The sequence below is a fragment of the Apostichopus japonicus genome, chromosome 13 (assembly GCF_037975245.1).
Source record: "Apostichopus japonicus isolate 1M-3 chromosome 13, ASM3797524v1, whole genome shotgun sequence".
Taxonomy (NCBI): Eukaryota; Metazoa; Echinodermata; class Holothuroidea; order Aspidochirotida; family Stichopodidae; genus Apostichopus; species Apostichopus japonicus.
In genome coordinates this window covers 22,710,719-22,735,531 of record NC_092573.1, presented here as the reverse complement: position 1 = coordinate 22,735,531, position 24,813 = coordinate 22,710,719, and the positions used below count along the sequence as shown (strand labels likewise).

General features: G+C 36.8%; 3 protein-coding genes across 4 annotated transcripts; 2 read left to right on the top strand and 1 right to left on the bottom strand.

The window, feature by feature from the left end:
• The first annotated feature begins 2,128 nt into the window (after positions 1 to 2,128).
• On the top strand, positions 2,129 to 6,428 carry LOC139979117 (uncharacterized). Of its 2 annotated transcripts, none has more exons than XM_071989806.1 (5): positions 2,129 to 2,294; positions 2,869 to 3,150; positions 4,057 to 4,241; positions 4,705 to 4,815; positions 6,056 to 6,428. In XM_071989806.1, the coding sequence occupies exons 2-5, from the start codon at positions 2,892 to 2,894 to the stop codon at positions 6,188 to 6,190; spliced, it is 690 nt and encodes a 229-aa protein (XP_071845907.1). In that variant the 5' UTR covers positions 2,129 to 2,294; positions 2,869 to 2,891; the 3' UTR covers positions 6,191 to 6,428. The 2 variants fall into 2 exon arrangements, with proteins under 2 accessions (XP_071845907.1, XP_071845908.1); XM_071989807.1 differs by having other exon boundaries at positions 2,131 to 2,294; positions 2,869 to 2,979.
• Positions 6,313 to 14,273, bottom strand: LOC139979119 (6-pyruvoyl tetrahydrobiopterin synthase-like). Its single transcript, XM_071989810.1, has 6 exons — positions 14,114 to 14,273; positions 12,415 to 12,529; positions 11,596 to 11,675; positions 9,775 to 9,797; positions 8,894 to 8,950; positions 6,313 to 7,578 (listed from the first exon to the last, which is right to left on the bottom strand). Exons 2-6 carry the CDS (start codon positions 12,495 to 12,497, stop codon positions 7,369 to 7,371), a joined length of 453 nt encoding a protein of 150 aa, XP_071845911.1. The 5' UTR covers positions 12,498 to 12,529; positions 14,114 to 14,273; the 3' UTR covers positions 6,313 to 7,368.
• A 117-nt stretch (positions 14,274 to 14,390) lies between these two features.
• On the top strand, positions 14,391 to 24,291 carry LOC139979114 (protein misato homolog 1-like). Its single transcript, XM_071989802.1, has 13 exons — positions 14,391 to 14,582; positions 15,477 to 15,581; positions 15,878 to 15,993; positions 16,513 to 16,588; positions 17,252 to 17,451; positions 18,374 to 18,491; positions 18,859 to 18,993; positions 19,516 to 19,668; positions 20,255 to 20,386; positions 21,627 to 21,814; positions 22,560 to 22,655; positions 23,021 to 23,136; positions 23,722 to 24,291. The coding sequence occupies exons 1-13, from the start codon at positions 14,472 to 14,474 to the stop codon at positions 23,949 to 23,951; spliced, it is 1,776 nt and encodes a 591-aa protein (XP_071845903.1). The 5' UTR covers positions 14,391 to 14,471; the 3' UTR covers positions 23,952 to 24,291.
• Positions 24,292 to 24,813: the final 522 nt, after the last annotated feature.

Genomic DNA, 24,813 nt, shown 5'->3' with positions numbered 1-24,813 from the left:
AATATTTTCCGAAGAATATATTATTAGGCCTATATTATTAATTGCCAAACAGGCGCTATTTTTGTTATACAGACAATCAAAAGTGTCATTGTCTGGTAGTGGTAGAGCACATACATGACATAATCAAGAGTACTATTTATAGGTTAGCACACTCACTAGAGTAATACGACTTCTGTATCGTAGGAAACCGTCTGCAACGCTTGTACATAACTCAGCGTAGATAGTAGTATAGGCCTACCCTACATTATAGTAATTCTTGTTTAGATCTCTGATCGTCTGTGTGTTTGTGTATACATCTAGTATAGTTTTTTAATGACGTGTAACTAAATTATAACGGACAGGTAGGTAATTTATTCAAAATTTCTAAATAAATTGTGAATAAAATGTCGTTTTTTTTTAATTTCACGGACAGTTAGTTCTTGTTAAATCTGGGACAAAGTTCAGGGACATTTGTTAATAGGGGCGCGACGTCTGGTCACCTAATTACTCTATAGTCATTTTACATCGCCGGTACAGCGCAGTCCGAAAGCGATGAAAAAGTAAAAGCTTCCGCATAAATCATAGAAGTGCAGTAAGGGTGTGAAGACTCGCGCAAAAAAAAAAACGTCTAATGCCGGTTATCTGACCTAGTTTCGAATGAGGTGTAACAGAAGTGTTAGACACCACCATCGATCCCAGAAAGTACACACACAGCTTGCTACCGTCGGTAGTTGGACACTAATGTACAGTCAGTACATACAGCTGCGGTCAATACCCACAGCACAGTGTATAAACGATGCGCAGCGATGGATATCTCAGGTCCAGCTAAAGACAACAAGGTATCACGTTTCATTACTGTACTGTCTGCATTTTGTAGCGACACGAACAAAACCTCACTTGCAAGCAACAACAAGTTAACTTTTTCAGATGGTCGCAAGCGGTTTGGGCGAGTCTTCAATGCCTTTAAGCTAAGACAAATCACACATATAGATAGCCACGGACAAGCAACTGAACGCACTCACCAATCCACATACAAAACATTGACCAACCCCCAAACCCACGTTTTACTTTAGAACTATATGGATATATGGTGGATTCACGTCAAATAGTGTCATTTGTAGTATGAACCAATCACTGGCACGTATTCTGAACAGGTTAACTTATATTGAAACCAGAACTGTACCATGTTTGCTTTCGTTTATATCTACCAGGCCATTTCAGCCTAGAATAGCGCGCCGGATCAGTTTTTGAATTTTTTCTTACATTCATCATTATCGGACTTTTATTTTGTCCAGTATGGTACATTTTAAGAAAGGTCACCCAAGATAGAACCTGGGCACGAGCGCCAAACAAATTGACCCACTTTCAATCCCAGTCCCCTTGCAAATGTAAACCACCAGTCCTGAAAGGGAATAAATGCTTCATATGGTATTTTGCAGTGGCGTAGGAAGGTCCTTTTGAGTGGTGGGGCTGAAGACTGATGGCCGGCCTGGGGGAGGGGCCAAAGGGGAGGGGTGTCCCCCTCCCCTTTGGAATTTTTTGCATTTCCAGGTGGCCTCAGATGCAATTTGGTGCAATATAGCACACTTCAACACCCACTCCATTTTGTAAACTTAATTTTGTATTTTCACCTGGCCTTAGATGCAATTTGGTGCTCCAAATAAGATTTTTTTTCTCATTTCGAAATGAAAAAGGGGTTTTCAGACTTGCGAAGCGGGGGGGGGGGGGGCGGAATGATACTTCCGCCCCTCCAAATTTTTCACTGGGGGGCTGGCGCCCCCCAGCCCCCCCCGGTTCCTACGCCCTTGGTATTTTGTAATTAGTGGCCGTTACAGCATCATTTTGCAATAATCGTTGTTTCATTTCAGTCACCTGCCCTTTATCAAGCTTATCTGTTTCAAACTGGTACAATAAAACAGTTATTTTCATTGTTAGTCTTGAACGGGATAATAAGCTTTACTTACCGTTGCTTATTGTTAGAATAGACCTTACAAAAATGTATGTTCAAGCAGCTGTTCAGCATTGGGAATTCCGATGGAAGATGTTTTATTATGCAAATAATGCACTTTTCTAAGAGATACAATGGGGGGTAACTTTGATTGGCTAGAGCAGGACAGATAGACTGCCAACATATCTAATTTCTGGGCGGTAAAACCTAATGTATCTTCACGTTACTGTTTGAGATGATGATCACTTGTTGAGAATACGTGGACGAGCATAGGTATCTCCCTGATATATACTACACCTAGTGAAAAATATACTGTGGAGAACCGGCCACCGACAAGTACCAACCACGCCCGTGTATACTTTTTCAGGTAAGTTTTCATTATACAATTACATTTATCATTACACATGTATGCTATAATTACGGGTAAAACGCATTCGAATTAAAATATAATTGTAGATATAGGTCTATTTTCAGACTTGCGAATACAATTAACAATCTTTATGATTTTTTTTTTCGATACATGTCCTTAATTGAACCGTTTGAATTAGTCATTGTAATGCCGTATATATAGTAAACTGAATGCTTACCCAAAGTTTAATGTATTGGCGGTGATTTTGGATTTATCTTTCAAACTAAATCTTTCTCATCAAAGAAAGTTTTCATCGCTGGCACTTCTCCGTTGACGGAAAGTAGACAAATAGCTGACTTAATTTATTATCGATATCACGACCACATTTTAAATCTATTATTCCAGGAGAGAAATTGGTTCTATTTCTCAATCAAAGTGATACACGCACCTTGTTTATTAATATTTATTGAAGTCTTTCACATCACGTTTCAAGTGAAATAGGATATTGTATTTCAGTATATACTCATATTCGTTCCATTTTTGGTCGCTTTTCATACAAATTAATTTTTGGTGTATTTTCTCCATCGTATAGAATAGTTTGACAAATCTACCGTTATGTCTGACGCGAGCACACATGTCAAAGATCATGAGGCTAAAGCGGTCACTAACGGTCACAAGGAAACCAGCACAGAGGGGTCACCAGGTAAAACACTCGGCGTTGTATCTGAGCGACCGATCCTCTCCGCTCTCAAGTCGCAGAGTCCTGGCTTTTTCTCGACTTTGTTCGGACTAATTCTGCTCATGCCTATGAAGGTGTTATCAATCGTCGGGTTGTACCATTATAAAAAGAGGGAACTATGTCTAAGCGGACAACGTAAGTTCAAACGTGGGTGTCTGCAGTTCCTGAATTGACTCTGAAGAGATTTGAAATCCGCTTTCATAAGCAAAAACATGAACGAAGAAAATGAAGGAAAAAGGAGAAAAAGGAAACTTTTGTCACTTTCCAATTATACTGGCCGTAAATTTTAACCCCGAAATATTAAAGACGAGCAGAATTATTTTGAACAAGTTCAGAAGCAGTTCAGGAACTGCTACCAATTGTCCAGTTTATCATGTCAGTCAATTAGACTATTTTGCTCCATAGAGCTTAGGTAACTTGATTAAATATAATTAAGCCTAGATTCATTCATACTTAGTAAAGATTCCTAAATCCTATTGGTCCTTTCAGGTCAGCTGACCGTGGTTAATCCTGTGAGTAACGCACGGTAAAATTACGGGGCATCACTTTAATGAATCTTTGGTTATATGTAACCAAAAATGTTTTGTTTTATGATTTTTCCCCCACACAAATGGTAGTGTATGAATGAACGGGGTTAATCAACGGTCTAGCGTGCGTTACTCACATGATTAATGCACTCCGGGTGTTAATGCTATCGCTGGATGCACTCGGGTTCCGCCCTCGTGCATCGCTTGCATTATCCCCCGATCGTGCATTAATCCTGTGAGTAACGCACGCTAGACCGTTGATTAACCCCTTATTTAAAAGCCTTGCAAAATTCGGATGGAAGAGTAAATTTTCGAAAGTTTATTCAAAAGTCAGTCTGGGCTTGGCCAGTAGTCTTATAAACGGGGCCGTCGAATTCATTTATAATCCTAGAAACAATACTTTCATGTTTTTATTTTCGTGCATTGCAAACGGAGGTTTGTCAACCGAAAAAATGTGCTCAATATGCTCTAGTAATGGTTACACTTACCCATCCCAAATTTCACATTATTACAGCATTGATAGATAGCAGCCCATTGAAACCGTTGGCTGATGAGGTCCCAGAGAAGCGTAAACTCGGAGAGGATGAGAGCACTGAAGATGACACAGAGGAGGAAGATATGCAGGGAGTCGAAGAAGATCCGTACAAGTACCTCCGTGATGGCGTAGAGTACGACTCGCAGGAGGATGAAGACTACAAGGTAATTTAAAGACACTGAAGACTCGCCCCAAACCCCATGCCGCCCTCTGAAGAAAGTTAATGTTGCATTGCTTGCAAGTGAAGTTTTCTTCTTGTCGCTACAAAATGCAGACAGTAATGAAACGTGATCCCTTGTTATCTTTTATCTGGACCTGAGATTAGGGAGTTCCATAAAAACTCCCTGCTATGTACACTGTGTTCTGGGTATTGACCATAGCTGCATGTACTGACTGTACACTACTGTCTAATTACCGACGGTAGCAAGCTGTGTGTGTATTTTCTGGGATCGATGGTGGTGTCTAACACTTCTGTTACACCTCATTCGAAACTAGTTTGTTTGTTTGCCTGCTATATTTCCCGATTTTTTATTGCACATTTAAGTTATTAAATGCAGGTTTACAAATAAAGACTGAAAAGAACGCTCTATACATTGCTGCAAATCTCCCTTTCGTTTTGTTTCCCAGCCTCCCGGTGAGGTAAAGGACGCCTTTGATGACAGCGCAGCCTCTGATGAGTTCAAGGAGGGAGACACTGATGAAGATGATGTAAATGTCAATCCCAAGGACATCCTTGAGGTAAAGACTAAATGCAGCTAGTTGTTTTTACAGCTTTTATTAAGACTAAAATTCCAATTACTAAATGTGTTGTTTTACATCATTTTTTATTCGGTATGTTTATTTAATAATAGATGACAAAACGTATATCTTTCTCTTCAAAACTTCATGAATGTATTCAGCACACCTTTCTTATAGCGTTGGATTCGATGACCCCATGGCCACACCTCGTTTAAAATCCTGGATCCAGCATTGGTATATAAGCAAGGGCATAGGAACTGGGGGGCTGGGGGGCGCCAGCCCCCCAGTGAAAAATATGGGGGGCGGAAGTATCATTCCGCCCCCCCCGCTTTGCAAGTCAGAAAACCCCTTTTTCATTTCCAAATGAGAAAAAAAATCTCATTTGGAGCACCAAATTGCATCTAAGGCCAGGTGAAAATGCAAAATTATATACAAAATGGAGTGGGTGGGTTGAAGTGTGCTACATTGCACCAAATTGCATCTGAGGCCACCTAGAAATGCAAAAAATTCCAAAGGGGAAGGGGGCACCCCCTCCCCTTAGACCCCTCCCCCAGGCCAGCCATCAGTCTTCAGCCCCCCCCACTCAATAGTACCTTCCTACGCCACTGTATATAAGACATAATTTACTCTCGCTAAATTACCTCCTTATCCTAAATCGTAGATAGGATAACGAGACTCATGGATATAGAGTTTGCGAGAATATTCTAGTACTACCATAAGATGCCATGCAAGGTACTTTTTAAAGAAAGTCACCTTAAACTAAGAGCCTGGGAACCACACAACATTTACTCTCTCACCCCCTCATAACGCCAAGTGAGGTTCCAGATGGGTAATCGTTTTTATCAACTCCGCCGTGTCGAAGATCATATGAGCTAGCGCCAAGACTCGATGACCTGCCTAAAAACTCTCAGTAAATGTTTGGAGAATATTGCTTTTGTGAACTTACAAATTAATGATAACATTTTTAATTCCCAGCAAAGTCTAGATCATGTTCACAAATGTTTTCAACACTCCTATAATGGCATACTTTGATGCAAGAAGGCATGTGATACCCTTTCACCCCCCTTCCCCCCTCCCAATTTAAATCCCATTAGAATCTATTCTCAAAAGAATGGTCCCCTCCCCCTCCCAATTTAATCCCATTAGAATCTACAATGTTAAGGTTACAAAACTAACAATGAAATTTAGAGGGGTGATATACCAACATACTTAACAGTTCCTACTTTTATCCTCCCTACAGAAAAAGACCAGAGGAAAGAAACTCCAAGGTGACACCAAAGGGTCTGAGGTCATCGAAGGTAGCCTTAAAGGCGAAGAAAAGACTGGACCAATTCAGCTTGAACAACAGAGCACACATGAAGAAAAGTCGAAATAAATCGAAACAAATAGTCGAAACAAACATGTTTTTGGTCCAATTGTTTCAATGCCAGAACACACATTAAGGAACCACAAACTATATTCAGATATTTTTTTGGTGCTCTAGTAAATATTTTTGTAAATGAATGTCCCCCCATTTAAATGTTCTATGTTTTGTTTTTTCGTGCATAGATGTGTTTGTTCGATATTGCAGTTTAAATGCAGTTACACAATAAACTAACTGCTATCAAATCAAATTTTTAATTCTTGTGACTTTTCTCCAGAGTAAAATGGTGTCTTCTGCTAACCCCCTCCCCACCCCATTGTGGAATACTTCAATAACCATAATGTACCACCCTCTCACCCTACCTGTACCTCCGAACCCGTTTTTTTGTACAAAAACTCTTTTAAGGGTGGGTGGCCGGTTGCAAGAACATTTCAGAAGTATTTACCTCTACCGTACCACAATGTGTCCTCAAAAATGCTTCCTTGATGCAACATTTATTCCTTACAAAGAGTACAAGTTTGGATAAGTGGATGGTGGCAGGAACATGTATTAATGAAGAGTACCATTGTTCCTGTTAACCCCTGGTATTCATTTTGTGAGGTGGTCACCTTTATGTTTTTGCGACCGCCTCACAAGAATGTTATCGACATCGCCGCCTCACTCTTTCAGAGAAGGAAAAAAAAAAGGCAATGATTGCAACCCAACTATTTTAACCAATCATCATCTGACATAGTTCTACTACCTATTTAACATAGCATTTTCATCTAATTTATTGTTAGGGCTATGGACATTTTAACAATGTTTAACAAAATTTTGTGGGTGACTATGCCCCCAGACCCCAACCCCCCCACCCCTGGTATGCTCACTCCTTCCAGTGTCACAAACCAGTTACAGCCTCTCACCCGTGAAATCCCAGGGGAACCCTCGAGTACCATCACTGACGGTAAGGAACAACATTGTATAATTTGGGAAAATAGTAATAAAATGGTTCTCCCCAGAATATTTTTGTTCTTTTAGTTCCCAGACCTTAGAAAAGCCAATTTGTAGCGGCCTCTTTGGCGAGTTCACTGTTTATAGCAAACATCTGACTCTTCCCTCCTCTTGGTTGTCGACAGATATTCCCATCTTCAGACTTCATCAACATAAATATCCTTCATCCTTTAAGCGATTATTCTCAAACCTTTGCTTCGTTAACTGGTCACTACTTCACCTTTGTAAATCGCAAAGTGATTGTCAGTTTCCCAGATTTTCACTCCTTGTAACAGCTCTGGCATAGTCATGACTGAAGTTAACTGTTGCCAAACAAAGACTGCGATATTTTCCATTGTGCTTGGGTTTGTCTTAAACCATTCCACGTCCATGTCTAAATGTTTGTGATCCATTGGTTTCATAATAGCTTCCTAAAAATATAGAAAAAGAACATTAAATTTCATGTGCAGTGACTCCTTAGACTAGCTATTAATGGTACTAAAGATATTAAATTTTTCATGTGCTTTGGCTAAATCAAAACTTGTCCTACATGAACACTGCTTTGTACTTTGCAGTTATTTATCTTTCTTTCGATTCAAGTTTTAGTGTTCCCATTGAATGTGCGAGTGTAATATTGGTTTTAGTTTAGTTAGTAATGTATACAACCAATTGCCTGTCGCCTTGCACATAATTTTAGCACAAATCATACCCTTCAATTTATTAGTTTCACAAAAGATGTTTACAACTTCCACAAGTCCAGTTTGATTCAAAGCAATGACAACTGCCAATCAGAAAATTTTTAGGTAGGAAGAGAATTTCCTAGAATTCTATGGAACTTTGCAATAATTACATGAATGAATTTCAAATGCTGAATCAGGTCAGTTGCTTAATTTTGCCATAAACCTTGTGAACCTAACTACCAGCTAACAGCACCTTGAGTATGGAAGGCAAACTTCATACTGTAGCTTTCTTATGGAACGTTTCATTGAATAGTTACACAAATAAATTTGTAAAATAAGTGGACGTATGGTTTATACATGTACAGTGCATCTGATAAAGGAAATAACACCAGCATCATAGGAAGGAACTATGTTCCTCTTCCACTTATGACAAAATTGTGCAGTGCACAACACATGCAACAGATGTATTGTGGAAAGCCATTTCCTACTACCTTGTAATCATATTAATGACAATAGCAGGAATAGCATCTCCTCTGCATGAAGCCTTGCAGCAGCTTAAAGTTGTCCAACTACAGTGTCAAGATACTCATGTACTAACCAGACTACATATATCGATTCCTACATGACATTGGCAGCAATGATATCTTTTAGGTCATTTACCTCCAGGTTATAATTACAAGAACAGTCATACCATGCTTTCATTTTCTAAAAAAAGATTTAAATGATTGGCATCACTCTCGTGATTGGTCCAATCTAAAGCCGCCTTCTTGGTTGAATTTTTATTAATACCTTCAAGAAACACATACCCTCAACTTTATTTCTGCTGAGTCATCTTGTAATCAAATCTTGGGCATAGTGAACATTGAATACACATCTTTATGACAGAAGACCCACAGGTACCAGCAAACTACTGAAAATATACAGCAATCGCTATTAAATCACACAGGTTTATAATGACACTCTTGAATGCCTCCTCGGCAGACTGCAGTGTGCAACAATGACCGGTCATCGGCCGGACAGAAAAAATGTGAACGGTGACAAAGTCTTTTCAGGACAAAAAACCTACCTCTATCCATATCTTTAAATCTGCAATGTTACAGAGCATCCCTGACCGTGGATCGACCTGTAAGGAAAACAAAAAGGGGTTTCAAAAGATTCTCAAATAATTATTACAGCTTCAGTCATGTCTATTACGTGGGAGACGCAGGGAAAGGTTGGTTTAATTAATACAAAGTTATGATGCTTTACCCGCAGAGTTGTAACAGGTCACTTAACTTAAAGGTAGATGTCAGTGATTACATTGAGTTGAGTCATTGATTCATGTCACTGTATTACCTCTATACAGTATGGAAGAAGCCTTTATTTCAAGAGTCACTTCACTTTTGAAATTTAGTTACTCAAGTAATAACTTTCTACAGAGAAGATTAAACAACCCCCTGGTGCTGACATACACATCCTCACACTTCTAAATATGAAAACATTCCATTTATTTCCATACTTGGCTAAAAAAAAAATCAGTGATGAAGGGAAGTTGTAATGCCATTGCAATTGGTAACCCATATGAGACGAAAAAATTGAATGCTACCTTCCTGCTTTCAAATCCATGGATTATGGTTGAATGATGAAATCAAGGAATTTTCAGCATTTGACTGCAGCTACTATAGTATTGTATCTATAGTCACATCAAGAAACCCTTTTCAGTAGAGTTCAGAATTGCATACATTAAACAGAGCATGATTTCTATGTTGTTTCTCACTTGCACCCAACAGTACAATGTAACACTTAGTCGTCGCCAACCACCGTTTATCATCATTTGTTTTCAATCTGTACCTGTTTCGTTTATTTACAACTATTTTATTAATATATTTAAATGCTGAAATAATATAGAGAAAAAAATGAGAATGAAACAAAGAAAGGAAGTAAAACAAAATTAAAATTCAAACTCACTGGTCCTCTCAATGTTATTTCAGCTGTGGAAATAAAAAATGTATTTTTGTGATTAACTCTGTTTTAAGTGTAATCAACTTCCATACTTAATATAACTATGTTAAAATACGACATGGTCACAGTATATATGCAGTTAAAAGTAAATACTAAAGATATAGGAATGCAATGTACAGCATTTAGGAGCATAAAGCAAGATAGCTTTAGTAATCTTGAAAAAATAGGACGAGTCCTGTTTATTCAAGATGACTTAGTACTCATTAATCTTGGATAAATAGGACGAGTAAAGAGCAATCTTTAATTATCAGGATGAGTACTAAAGTAATCTTGAATAAATATGATGAGTACTGAGCCATCTTGACTAAATAAGATGTGTACTAAGTAATCTTGAATAAATAGGACGAGTACTGAGTAATCTTCAATAAATAGGACGAGTACTAAGTAATCTTGAATAAATAAGATGAGTACTAAGTAACTAAATAGGGCGAGCACTGAGTATTCTTGAATATGACTTAAATCACTGACAACTGTAAGTCTGTAACAAATATGAGCAAAACACTGATCGTCTCCATCGTTTTAATACGTAGATATCAATGTATATATGCAAAACGTCACAATACATTATAACTACATAGAGGATTGAATTTACAGTAACATCTCAATTATGCTAATCTTGAGCATATTTTTATGTTCTTTTAAAGAAATGTATGAAGTTTGGAAGTTTTTTGGTTGAGGTTGTGTAGATTCCATTTAAGCAACATTTGAAACAGTGGCCGCAACTTTTCAAACACAGTTACATATACAGTATGTAACACGGTGCGTGAAGTTTCCATTCAGCTTCTAAGGGAATGAGCCCATTTACTGTAGGTACCAGCAAACCATTGCATAACACAACAACTGATATACAGCAGCCTCACATTATGTATCAAGGAAGGCATATCAATCAGTCATGCTTGGACGTTTTGGATAAATTATGCGGTTATTAGTTCTTGTGATACAGTTTATTGAACTCTCTTTGCAGGTATTGTGTGATGTTGGTAAATGAGCACATGTCATATATTTATGAGGGTATTTATGTGAGGGTTGCGAGCGAATCCAACCATCAATGCTACCTTATCACAGAGATCTATGCATGTACAGCTCCCTGAATTTGCTAAGAAAAGTCTTGTTATTTTCGGGAGATAAACAGATCTGCTGCTGTTTGGGAGGGGGTGGAGGGGCCGGGGGTGGGTTGCAATGTCCACTCTTAACAGCCAACACATGAACATGTGTACACAAGTGTACACAAGTGTACACAAGTGTCAATGCAAACCATTGATTCTTTCTTAGGGTTTATAGAGCTACAAATTAGTGTTTGTCTAATTAGTGTTTGTCAATCAAAAGTATTGTTTAGTTTAGTAAATAAAAAAAACCCAGTAAAAATGGCTGTCAGGTTGCAGGTTTGCAAACACATACAAAGTTTGCAAACTGAAAGAAAATTTTCACTGCATGAGATTTTTTCGCACATTCACTGTCTCACAACTTATTGTTACCATGGGGGGGGGGGGGAGGGGAGGATATGGAGGGTTAGCATAAAGCACATCATTTCTAGAATCAGTTTATTGCAGCTGTAATTCTAAATAAAACTTCACATTAACAGGTAACATAAAGTTCTACAATGTCTTGATCTGGCTCTTTCATCTCTGACTCTTATATGTTAAAATAAGAGGGAGAAAATACACAAAAAATATGATAACAGTTGATTTTGAAGTAAAGTTATTTGCAAGATTTCTTTGTTTAATTTCAACAACTTTAAGCATGCAGGAAGTACTGTAGAAACTCTACCTTTGTAGTTGTGGCCGTGACCGTTAGGATGGTTGCACTTTCCAAAGAGGGTCTTGTTTTCTTCATCTGTGAGATGAGGACTAAATAAAAGAAACATGGCTGGTTTCATCTCTTTGGCAAACAATGTCATAGAAAGGCCATTTAAAAAAAAACTTAACAGAATGAGGTCAAGGACGATATAAATAGTTCAGTGACAGAACTCACAGGTATTTTATTATTGCCTGTCATTGCTGACTATGGGGAGGGGGTGGAGTGGAGTGGGGTGGGGAAACAAACAAAATATATACTTTACATGTGTGATCTACAGCCACTGTAAACAGGATTGACCTGTCCATAGCAAGTCATCAAATTGTCCTGGGAAATGCCAATTTTGCTCAAATACTATATAGGCAGTAATTAAGTTGATACTAAAATATGGTTAGGTGGACATGCTTTTATAAACACCAAAAAAAGTAAAACCATGCCCTGGTGGCCATCTCAAAATTTTGTGAAAAACTTGTTGACATATCATTATAATTAGTGTTTCACTGATTATTGGTATGCAGTACATTCGTTGTGTTGGCTGATATTGTCAATGTCAGTCTAACATCTGTAAAGTCTGCCTCAATTACTGTTACTTGCTAACTCATTCATGTTGCAAGATCAATCACATGGTGTACACTGGTAAGCAACACTGTCTACTCAAATTTGGGCATCAAGATTTGATGCCACAGTCCATAAATAATTGTGCTTGATGTTTGTCCTTATCAAATATAACAATTGATCAAGATGTACAAAATTACATACATGTTCTTTTCTTCCACATTAGACAAACTTTACCTGTGCAGTCGATGAGCAGCAGAAAACTTTTGTATTCTGGTTATCTGAACAACAGGTTTCTTGTTGTGGTTTATTGTAGTCATGATCAGCTTTAAGTCTGTCTGTAGGACTAACACTGTGAACGAAGATTCGTGCGCTGTCTGAATATATGTATCTACAGTACCACAGGAATATATAGTTTACAAACATTTGCATCCATTATATGCATTTACCAGATAGAAACCCCTCCCATAGGCTACTTGCCTTTAAATACATTATATATGTGTAGAACAAGAGGAGTTTGCAAGCTAACCCTGGCTGAAGTTCAATGTACTGCATGTGCATAAGCCGACCTTTGACCTCCACCTAAAACAGCACAGAGGTTAGAACTACTACATATGGGGAAGTCACATCAGCATAAGTTTCACATCTTCATTGAGACCTGACCTTTAGAAATTCCGTAGGGTGAGACTTCTGCAAACCTTTAATGAGCGTTCACCTATAGGCCCTCCAACTTGTGGAGCAATTTAAAAACTTATCATTAGGGTAATCTACCATGCATGTATAATCCGTTGAAGTTAAAGTTGTCAAAATAAAGTACTTTTGATATTTGGACCTCTGCTGACCCCAAATGACCTTTGACCTCCAACCAAACTAATAGTTCTTGTTCTCACTACAAGAAAGACACATGCCAAACATGCATGCGCTTTGTAAGGTAACATATCTTGGGATATCGTGTTTACAAGGTATGTGTTTATTAGGCTTTGCAGAGAGTGACCTTTGATGACCCTAAATGACCTTTGACCTCCACCAAACAATAGGGTTCTTGTACTCATCATAGGGAAGCCACATGTAAGATATGAGAGCCTATAAATTTTCCTATCTGGAGATATCATGTTTCAAGTTTTGAACTCTGACCTACACCAAATGGTGTATAAACTTTACACTACATAAGGCTAATCTACCATGCATATGATCTCCTTTGATTTTCAGGTTCTGGATTTTGCCCTCTGCTGACCCCAAATAACCTTTGACCCCCTTGCAAAACAATACAGTTCTTGCACTAATTGTGGGATGCAACGTGCCACATATAAGAGCTGCATAAGTTACGTATGCGTTATTCTTCATTTAAATTGATCAATTTGCAAACATACATTCTGAAATCGTTGATTAAACTGTCACTAATGGAGAAAATTAACCAGTAATCCAAGGTATTGCTGGGGCAATCGCAAGGGAGTCATTGCTGAATGCCGTATAATTCACCAACTTGCCCTTTTGAAACAATGGCTTTGCAGTCAATTGAAACAATAGAGAATTCCCTGATTTTAAATTTACACATTGGCCTTACTTTATACAGTAGTTTAAAACAGGAGTCTCCCAAGATAAGATTTCAAGTTGCCACATTGCATTCTGCAAGGTACTTAGGTCTAGCTAGACTAGTCTAACTTAATATGACTCAATTAGGCATATCTTACGATTAAATGTGTATCTTTTATTAGTAGGTTTGGTCTTATGTAAGGCTTCACCCACATGGATTATATATAGCATAGGTCTAGGCCCATACTAGAACTCGAGGTAGAACATAAACTACATCATGCAAACCTTGTTAACTACTGTACGGCCTTAGGACTAACTTGGGCCCAATAGGTTATACATTCATTAAGAGCTGGGGCCAATGCAAATCAGATGTTTCATGGGGAAATTAATTTAGAATACTTACCTTTACTTAACTGTTAATGCGAACTGGTAATATCTAATACGTCAGTTGGTCTTGCTAGGTTGCAGTTTTAATGGTTTGCTGTTAACTTACACTCATTTTCTCAGACAGATGAAGAACAGGCGTATTTCCACAGTTCACAACCAGTGGCAAAACAACGCAACTAACAGCTGACTACGGCTACCTTTTTGTTATACAATTCCCTAAATATGATCATGCAAAACAAAATCATTTACGAGAGCTTCTACGCCTCTTATAAGCTACCTTAGAAAGTAGTCGCACACAACTAGCTTGCTTTTGAAGAAATACATACACGACCACACCAACAACGGTGCGATCGAACTGGCACCCTCAGAAATTAATGTACAACCATCTCATGTCAGAAAGTAATATGTCTTCGTCCAAAGAAGTAATAACATTACAGCTGGGTCATTTCGCCAATTTCGTTGGGACACACTTTTGGAACATTCAGGTCGGTCGCTGTTAATATTTTAATACTGTACGTTAATTGGCCTACAGTCGGCATATCGTAAGTAAGCTCTGTGTAGCATGGCTAGCCTAGGCCTTGGCTATATACAGTAGCTCTCTAGTCTATGACTGAGGCTAAGGAGGTAGCAGACAGTATTTGTACTTGCAAGTTGTATTTCATAATCATGTAGCAAACGTTTGTATCACCTGCTGCCTAAGTCTTGCCTAACAGTCCTTGGCTAGGTCAATTCTGACGTTTCTTTCAAATTCGAGGCTAACAAGTAACATTACACTAGGCATACAGCTGACAGGTAACACAGTTAGTCTAACTTGTAACTTTGTAAATTGTACAGTAGTATTTGTTGTACTGGGCCTTACTACAATTTCACTTCATTTCATTTTGCATCAGTGAATATGGATTGCTGAGTTGGAGTAGGAGCCATCAGTAGGACAAGGTTACCATTTAGCATAATGTCCTACTGTATGCCCTAGGCTATACTCTTTTTTATGATTATATATATATTAATTTACCTCATTGTTGGGAATGACAGTGATTAAGGCATAGGGCTTAGCATGGGGGATCTATTATGATGTAACTAGGCTTGGGTGGCCAGTGCGAGCCTTAATATCCCATTTAGTGAATCTACCTCTAGAGGACTTACTTACTGAGTGCATAGCATAAGTACTGTGCAGGCCTAAGTGTCCAAGTCAATCTACATCTTTTAAAATTTCTTTAATTTGATATCATGTTGTCTGAAGTTGCACATGAATTTAATACTTTGAAATGTATTCTCAGAAAGGTCTTTAACATTGAACTTAGTCACTTTTACTGAACATCATTCTAAAGATAAATTTTATTACTGAAATATGTAAAGTAATTCAATTTTTTTCCTCTTAGGAGACATCATTCTCTTACTGCCAAGGTGCTTCAGAAGCAGCGACCGCAGCCGCTCCAAAAGAAATAGACAGTGATGTCTTATATCGTGAGGGAAGGACCCTTTCGGTACGTTTTTAATCAAATGACAGACATGGAAGTTCCTTACGTTCACAATGTTTCACTCCAAACCTCAGACATGCATTTAATTATCTTTTTTCCCAATTATTACTGTACCATACTGAAAGTTTCTGGTACATAGTACTGTGTTTTACCATAGAGCGTCATATTTAAAAACAATGAATTTTACTCTGCAAAATTTCTAAAGTTGATGAGCAACTGAATTCCTTCCTTACATTTGTATAAACAAAAGACAGAGAAAATTTGAGCAGGTTTATTTTTCTTTTGTTTTGTTTTCTGTGTAGGGGGATGTTACTTACACTCCACGTCTGATAGCAGTGGATCTGAGTGGTAGTTTGAACACGCTAAGATCAGATGGAGTCCTGTATGATGTGGAAGTTGAACAGAGTGGTATCACCTGGTGAGTAAAAATTTACCTTGAGCAGTAAATTATCAGATGAGGAATTGAAATTCTAAACTAATTCTATCAGACAAAACACCAATAAGTTCAACAACACCTGATATTTAAGAGAAGTGAACTAGAGTTTATATATTAATTTTATTGTGGAATGTTGACATGTATAAAATTCCTTATTCAGAAGTAAGCTATGCATCTGTCTTGCTAGATACATTTTTTAATGTTTTGTAAATTTTTCCCCTTCAGTTTTAGTGAAAGGCAATTCCATTTGGAAATGTTTTGTTTGTAGTTTTATAGAGTAGTTTCTTAAATCGAAGCTGACCAGTAAGATGTATCTTAAAATGACAAAACTTAACCATGAACTTCAGTAACCAAGTCAACACTGTAAAAAACTAAACTGAGGTCTTTCAACTCCATTATCGAAGGGTAATAATTCTTTCGATAGAGTGCAAGTAAAAAATAGAATGACAGGAAGTGGTTTATTTAAAGTGAAATTTTCTTTTAAACTATTTTTAAATGTAGGGGAGGTGATGTCACAATGCACAAAGCAAGTCCGCCAGTGAGAAACCAGTTCCTTTCTGACTTAGATATGTCAGAGGTTTGTTCAACATTTTGTTTTTTAATTGTAGCCGAGTTTGTTTCAGTATTCTGATCCAATTTTCAAATGGATCTTGGTCATTGATTGTTATTTTTTGTTTTTCTTTTTTTTCAGTCTAAAAACCTGAACATATACATTATTGTACATTAGAGTACCATGATGTGTGCCTGGATCATTACTTATGTTGCCTCAGTTGATCTACTGAAGTATTTAAATGGCAAAAAAATGGAAATAGCTACTTGAAGACTAAACTGAGTTTAGGATTATATCTGCAAAGTGGAAACTTTGAATACTGAAGTGGTGTATGAAATTATCTTTTGCAAATTTAATTTCCATGCACTGTTTACAGAACTCTACTGCACTTGTGTACTGTCAACATACCATAGCAAAGCTTGGGCTACAGTATTTACAGGGGTACCTTTGGTAGTTCACCTGTCACACTGTGAGGTCACAAAGCATCTTTCCCTAGTAACCTTCTGTATAGTGCCCATGCTCTCACCTATCACGGTATGTGTGTTACAATGTCTTTATCTCCTATCCTCTTGGTCTAAAATACTCTCAAATATTGTCCTGGCTGAATCTAATATTATTGATCATGTGAGATTGGTCATTTATTACCTGTAGCTTAAATGTGGAATTGATATGAATCCTTTACTGTTGTAGGAAGGTGCCCTCCAGAATCCTCATATTGAAAGTCCAGACAAGGATTTGGAAGATGCATCAATGTCCAGTAGCCAAAGCCTTCCATCCATTAAGGACAGAATATATCACCTTGACGACAGTGTGTCAGTTTGGTCAGACTTCTTATACGGACATCTCCATCCAAAATCTCTTAATATTGTGAGAGAGTTTGCACATCAGAGGTATTTATGATTCTTGAATTGAAGTAATACATTCTGATGGCTTCATAGGAAAATGTGAATATACATACACGTATAATTGTACAAGATATGAGATAATGATTATTACTTAATGTAGATCATATTTTGCAGATTCTCATAAACCTTCAATTTCAAGTATGATTGTCAGATCAAAAATTATGTTCTTCTGGACATTGAGTAGAACCAGCTGCTACCCAACATAGATGAAATCACAGCTAGCTGACAGGATTGTCAATACTGATTGCTTAAATTTAGTTAAGGGTCTACCAGTGATGATTGAACGGCACAGAATGCACATATATCCTATAGCTTGTCCGAAACAATGATTACAGTAACCTACAGTATGTGTGTGGATTGGTACCTATTGATGAGGTAGAATTTGATTATTTGCCAAGTGTCTTGCTGTATTTCAAAACATGGAAGCCAAATCTAATTGATTTGATAGTAAAGGTGAGAAATTATAGCAGTAGGGTAAATTTCCACAAACTATTACACACAACCCCAAAATGGGTCGCAAACTGCCAGAGATGCAATCAAATTTTTTATTTCAAATTTTTTATTTTTACCAGCCAGTGCGTACTGTAGTCCAAGCCTAACTTTCATGTATTCTGAGCATTGATTCTTAGGAGTGGGAATCCTCAGTCCTCAGAAAAGTTACTGAGGATTTCGGGGGCCTAGAGGGTGTGGACAGCTGCTGAAGACCAGGATTTTGAAGTCAAAACTTGGAAAGTTTTTGTCATCAATAAGGGATCAGGATTTTGTTATGAAAGACTGACTAGTCATAGGGTACTAAAGTTTGCAATCAGTTTGATGTCAGTGTGTTACTTCTCTTTCAGAAGGTATAATGCATTAATGTACTTCAGTTTATACATGTATCACATATCTGTGTTACTCTTTCTCCTAGTGACACAGAGATGTTTGAACTCTTCCCACAGGGAAAGGATTTATTTAAGAAAAGGACAGTTTCAGAGGAACTAGAGGACAAGCTGCATTTCTTTGCTGAGGAGTGCGATCATTTGCAAGTATGTATTTCTCTGACAAAGAATGATGGTAGTTACAGGAAGGGCTTGCTCTAATGTTGTTTCATGATTCTGACTTAGTTTTGTTATAAAGTTTTGTACATGCTTAATGTGTACTGTTCTTTTCATAGCATATAACTCATGTTGCATAAATTTCCATCAGTTGTTAAGAAATGTCAAATGAGGGGTGGTAGGGGGGGGGGGAGTTGCACCAGGGCAATATGGCAGCTGATGGGTTATGGTGGTGTAGGGAGGAGTTGTTGCAGAGAGCCTTATGTACCATTCTTGTAATATTGATCTCTTATATATATTTTTGCTTCTCACCATATCATATTTTACCAATGTATATGTTTTTCCAAACTTGATTTAGGGATTTCAAGTTCTAACAAATTTTGATGATGGCTTCTCTGGCATGTCTTCTGGTCTCGTAGAGCTGCTAGATGATGAATATCACGGTAAAGGTATTCTTACTTGGGGAGTGATTCCTGCCGTACCTTCTGTAAAGGTGAGTCTATATTTTGAATATAACTGGTAATTAAACTTCATGTCAAAACTTGTTAGTTGCACAATGCTGTCAGAAGTAGATTAGAAGTATTTTTTTGAAATTGTGACAATTATTAGATGACATTTTTTGTCACTGTTGTCACAGATACCAGTACAACATGTAACAGTAGCACAGTGTGATGATCTACAGTGAACGTGTAACAAGGTGAGACCCTGTTGCTAAGCAGACTTTACAGCCTACCTCTTCTTAGTTTTAGTGGGATGTCAATTGTGCAGGTTGTTAGCAAAAGCATTACAGCATGAGCTATACTCTACCTCCTTAAAGAAAGGATTCACACTTTGATACTTTTAATCTTCATAACCACCATGGTTTAATCTGTAACATGTAACATCTAAGAAGAAAATGTCTTATTGCCAACAGTTATATCAGCAATTTTATGAATATTCATTTTCCAAAAAGCTTAAGTTGTACGAATTTCCACGTCATCAGTAACTGCAAGATGTTTGTTCTTTACGTTTGCAGTCTACTCTCATGGATAACTACAGAGTAATCAACTCTGCCCTAGCGTTTGAGCAGCTGAGTCAATACAGCTCCTTTTTCGTTCCCTTGTCGTTGAATTCTTCTCTCTGGAGGAAACAGGGGCCCGCTCTTACCAGTCCTTATCTCTCATATAATGTAAGTACTCTGCTTGATTATATATAATATATATACTATATATAATATATATTATATATCATATATATATATTATATATGATATATAATATATTATATATAATATATTATATATAATATTAGGATGGTAAGCTTTTGGTGTGTGTAGGTTATCCTCATGTTCAAATAATTTGTATATCGTCTTCAAAGTATGGTAACAGTATAAAGCCTTCTCCGAAGGTCCTGTACCATTCTCAAATTTGATTGGTCGCTTGATTTGGAGTTTATCGTAATGGAAATCAGTGGAACATTGAAATACTACTGTATGTACATCAGGTGAAAAGTACTAAGGTTCTGATATAATATACAAGTTCTATAGCATTTTATGCACTCAGGAACTATAGCATATTATGATGCTAAATTCAGTGCTTTTTATATGAGCTATTCAAACCAAGATATTATATATATTATATTATAGATATTATTAAAACATCCACTGAATCAAACAATGCCAAACTATCCGTGACTGTTTTGAATTTATGCACAAATGTTTTACATATTCTTGTAAAAGCGTTAGCTTTGAGAGTCTTTCTTTTTCATCCTTACAGCCTAATTTGAATTACCATACCAGTGCAATACTAGCAAGCTGTATAGACACAGCAACACTACCATTCAGGTTGGAAAAAGAGGCTTTAACCATTCCAGAAATTTGTGCAATGCTTTCTGTCGGAGAGAGAAAGGTATTAAATGTTTTCATTCATCTCATGACTAAGTTGCATTTGGACAGATAATTTGCCTGACTGAAATATATAGCACAATCATATTAAGGCTTGTGCATATTCAAATGTGTTAATTTATAATGCTGTTCAGCAAGTTGTTTTGTAACAGAGAAAGATACCTATATTATTCTAATTCAAAATTAAAATATACTGTTGTATAGATCAGGCAAGAACTATTAGGCATTTCACTTAAATCGGTTATATAATTGCTTTACTGGTCAGCTGTTTTTGTTGGTAAATAAAATTTGTTTTTTTGTAGAATGATTTTGGTAATATAATTACATCCAGACAAACAACAGCTGTTGTGCACATTTAGTGATCAACCTCCTCCACGTATCACGATCTTGCGCAAGGTTTATTACTTCCTCGAAATTGTTAATGTTAATGTTAACGTCCTATAAACATTAGCACTCAATTTATTATGTAAATTATGTGTTATTAATTTATTTACATAACTTGTGAATTTCGAAGGTACAATCTACCAATAGGATTGTAAAACTTTACAGTGCTTATGACTGATATTATGAAGCCATACAGTGAGTGCTGTCCAGTTTTCTTGTAAAGTTGGGCAGTGATTGACCTCAAAAGTGGAGAACTTGTCCCGTCTGAGTACTAAATAGGCCAAAATTTGGTTACAAATATCAGACTACATGCAAAGCTTTCGTGTCCATAGACAGTTGCTAATCATAGAATATATCGTTGAAATGGTGACTCTCTTTTAAAATTATATGTTTTTTTCTTTTGTTAGTTGTATTGTGGATTTATGTAGAATATGTTATTAATGTGCATATTGTTTTTCTGAGGATGAAATTGCTAAATAGAGAAATAATATTATTTGTCAGGACACTAATGCAGCACTCTCAGTATGCATGGTTGATCGTTGTCATTACAAAACATGTCTGCAAAATGACTAGGTTCTTAAAGGGACAGTTTTGCAATAAGAAAATCAAAATTCAGTAAACTGCCATACTCATTTTATGTCGCTATAAGTGAATACTAAGATTGCCATAAAATTATGAATATGAAGCAAATAGATGTTTCAAAATATTCAAAACATGGTAACATTTTGTTATGAGTTTTGTAAAATTTTGTTGCCGTTTTTAGCAAGCTTGTAACTCTGTGATTGGCTGTCATGCAGCTCTTGCTACTAACTACTTGATGTAAATGTCTGGTGAGTTAGTATGGTTTTTATATCTTACAGATTGGAACACTGTGCTCATCCTTCCCTTTTCCATTACAAGAGAGCATGTCATTGGTGAAAAGGCTTCCGGCATTTCAAGATACTTCGTTCCTGAAACCACTTGCAGCTGAGGTTGATAAATTTAATAGCATGTCTCCATTTTCTCAGTTTGTTGTTTGCAGAGGCATTCCAAACATTGGGCTCAAAAAGTAAGTGTTTTTTTTTTTATTTGATAAAGGTAGTTTAATAAAACTGAATCATTTCCAAAGTATTGTGGTATTTGTCATATTCAAAAATGTGACTTTTGTTGTAGTAGTTGGTTTTGATATTAAAAGTAATAAAGATTCCTTTCTTTTGTTGAGTTATGTCAATGCAATATGATATTTTTCATATCCTATATGTTTGTTAAAAATTATGAATATTCATGACCTAATTATAAATCCATGATTACATTCCAACCTGCTGTGCTGGGTGTATATTTTTGATAATTGTACATGTGATTGATGCAGAATAAATTAGACAGGGATTACCTAGACGTGTGTTTGGTCCATCTTCATTTATACTAAGGTTAGGCTGTTTGGCCTATCATGACCAGCCCCATACATAACAACATTGTGGTGGTTTGTTGATAACCCCCTGTCCACCAGTATAGTTAATGGAGGAATCATAGCATAATTTCATATTTTATGTATGTATATGTATGTATGTATGTATATTAGATCCACCTGCAAGCAGGAACTCGCGAAGAAGCCTCATAGGCTTATCAACTATAAGATTATTTATTAACTTTATTAACTATAAGATTTTCATTTATAGCTTACATTAGTCAATGACTAACAGTCATTATAAGATATTAAACGTCATCACTCAGAGTGCTTGAGATTTAAGTTTGCCATACACCACGTTGATGCTAAGCTAATCTAAATGTTCATTCTCTTCTTTGACTTTGGTCAGTCGTGTACCTCAACCTCAGAATCCTTTTGACTTATGCAAGTCAGTGGATGAGATGATGAAAATGCTTGTATCAAGTCTGTATCCAAGGACAGTCAGGTAAAATGATGTTGTATTTTAACTGAGAATAGCTTCTTTTAGTCTGAAGTTTGCATATTCTGCTTAGAAGCCTTGTAAACTGTTTGTGCAATATATCTGTATTGAATCCAAACATGGAGTCATATTTTCAAGTCTGTTTTCACTTCTGCTTCAAGTCTGTTTGTTGTGCATTTAAAGAACTGATCAAAATGCATTTACTGTAAATCTTCAGTCTAAATTTGAAGTCTATTGGCTTCAAGTCTGTACTTCTATGCTAGTATGAAATTCAAGCAATGCATCCATCTGAATCTAATAACATCTTCAGGTTCATTCACTAATGTATTAGCTAATTCCCGATTTGCTTTTTACTCTTTTTTCCCCAACAGTTCACTATTGACTGTAAACCAAGCAGCTCCAACAGGCACCCCTTATCCCCATCTGTTTAGTCCATTGGTCTCTCCGACGGGATTGGTCGGCAATAAACCACGCTCTGCCGATGAAGGTAATGTTATTTTGAAACAACATGACAAGAATTTTAATCTCAGCAGAGTTGGTGAATATTCCGGTCTACTGGATGAAATAATTTCTTCTAATGAATTCAGCTAAGTTAATGCAAAATGAAGTGAATTTCCGATCATTACAATTGATGCGTATATATTTTGGTAGCGCTTTTTGTGGTACTTCTATAAAGTCTGGTCAACATTTGTTATAAAATTGCAATGCATCTTTTCATAGCATATGGGAAATGTCAAACATTACTTGCTTTGAATTTTTCTTGTTCTTCTATTATTTTTTTTCATCATTTTAGACTTCTTTGTTGACCATTCCATTCTTCTCTTCTTACTTGTCTTTCATTTGATAAAGTTAGGTTTTATTTCTTGCAGAGGATTGGTTTGTTTCATGTTAATTTTTGCTACAAATAATGAGAACTTCAGTAGTCAGTTACTCCAAAATATACAGGTAGAAATTGAATGCAAATTTCTCCAAAGATCATATTCCTTGATCATTCAAGAAAGTTTTCTTGTAAAACTCAATTCCTTTCGGCAAGTGTATATTCAGTACGTTTATTTGTTTTTGTTACCATCAGTCGTCAAGAGCATCCCCTTGGTTACGTCTCTCCAATCATCACCGGCGACCAAGAACTTGCTCAAAAAGCTGACGTCCGAAGCTAAGAAATTAGACCTTCGAAAACATCATGGCTACTTTGAGAGCAACATGGAGGAGGATGAGTATCATGAAATTCTCAACAATTTAGATTCACTCTGTCAAAAATATGAGACCGGAGCCTCAAGCATGGATGACAGCGATGACGATTGACGGGTGCGGCCTAACCGGCGTCATGTCGTTGCCATAGTAATGTTCCAAATATGAATGTCCTATCTTGCGGTGAAGCTTGCTGTACTGTTGCGGCCGGTCATTTACTCAGTGGCATGGAAGTAAATGTCCTAAACTCAAGACCAAGCTACTCTGTGCCATGTTATGCAGCAGGTTCTGATTTACCTGACAGTGTTGCTGTTAGGTATCGGAGGTCAGATGTGAGGAATTTGAACTATCAGTGTTGTTAGTAGAGAATGTTTTGTAGTTGAGGAATGCTTTGTCATAGCTGCTTGCTTTTATGGACTCCTGAGTAATACTTCACTTATATCTCGGAGGATTTTTTATATTATTTTCATATATTTTTTTTTAGGTTTTTATTACTTTTTTTAGGTTTTTTTTTTTTTTTTAGGTTTTTAAAAACTCATTCCAGAGTTTTAATTGTTGTCTGCGAATGATTTAGAGGATCAGTTGTTCTCCAGGAAGTTGTTTTGAAATCTCGGCAATAATCGGCATGCCAAAGATTTGGAACCTTTAAGGCTGTTGTGAAGAAAATTTTGTTACAATCTGTTCGTAGTATTTTTGCCATGTTAAAGGGAAAGATGATATACCTAACAATGTGATCATCTGTTTCAATTGTTACCACAAACTCGCAACAGGAGTGAAGAAGTCAAACTTAGGTATGAACGTTTAGAAATGAAAAAAGCACAATGTTTACACGATTAACATATTGGACGTGACATTTTCTGTATTACATTGAACATTGAATGACCCACCTAAATGGTTTTAAGTTGTAACAGTGTTACGTATCCTGAATAGTTAAATAGAGGCCTGGTATGTTAAAACCCAGTGCAAATGGTAGCAT

What these genes read in the sequence shown, in the direction of transcription:
- LOC139979117 (XM_071989806.1), top strand. Translation starts at nt 2,892, where the DNA reads ATGTCTGACGCGAGCACACATGTCAAAGATCATGAGGCTAAAGCGGTC. An exon ending in ACTATGTCTAAGCGGACAAC is followed by an intron (nt 3,151 to 4,056) that starts GTAAGTTCAAAC and finishes ACATTATTACAG; the next exon opens with CATTGATAGATAGCAGCCCA. An exon ending in AGGAGGATGAAGACTACAAG is followed by an intron (nt 4,242 to 4,704) that starts GTAATTTAAAGA and finishes TTTGTTTCCCAG; the next exon opens with CCTCCCGGTGAGGTAAAGGA.
- LOC139979119 (XM_071989810.1), bottom strand. Translation starts at nt 12,497, where the DNA reads ATGACTACAATAAACCACAACAAGAAACCTGTTGTTCAGATAACCAGA. An exon ending in GCTGCTCATCGACTGCACAG is followed by an intron (nt 11,676 to 12,414) that starts GTAAAGTTTGTC and finishes TCTTTTATTTAG; the next exon opens with TCCTCATCTCACAGATGAAG. An exon ending in TCACGGCCACAACTACAAAG is followed by an intron (nt 9,798 to 11,595) that starts GTAGAGTTTCTA and finishes TTATTTCCACAG; the next exon opens with CTGAAATAACATTGAGAGGA.
- LOC139979114 (XM_071989802.1), top strand. Translation starts at nt 14,472, where the DNA reads ATGTACAACCATCTCATGTCAGAAAGTAATATGTCTTCGTCCAAAGAA. An exon ending in CTGACTTAGATATGTCAGAG is followed by an intron (nt 16,589 to 17,251) that starts GTTTGTTCAACA and finishes TTACTGTTGTAG; the next exon opens with GAAGGTGCCCTCCAGAATCC. An exon ending in AGAGAGTTTGCACATCAGAG is followed by an intron (nt 17,452 to 18,373) that starts GTATTTATGATT and finishes TCTTTCTCCTAG; the next exon opens with TGACACAGAGATGTTTGAAC.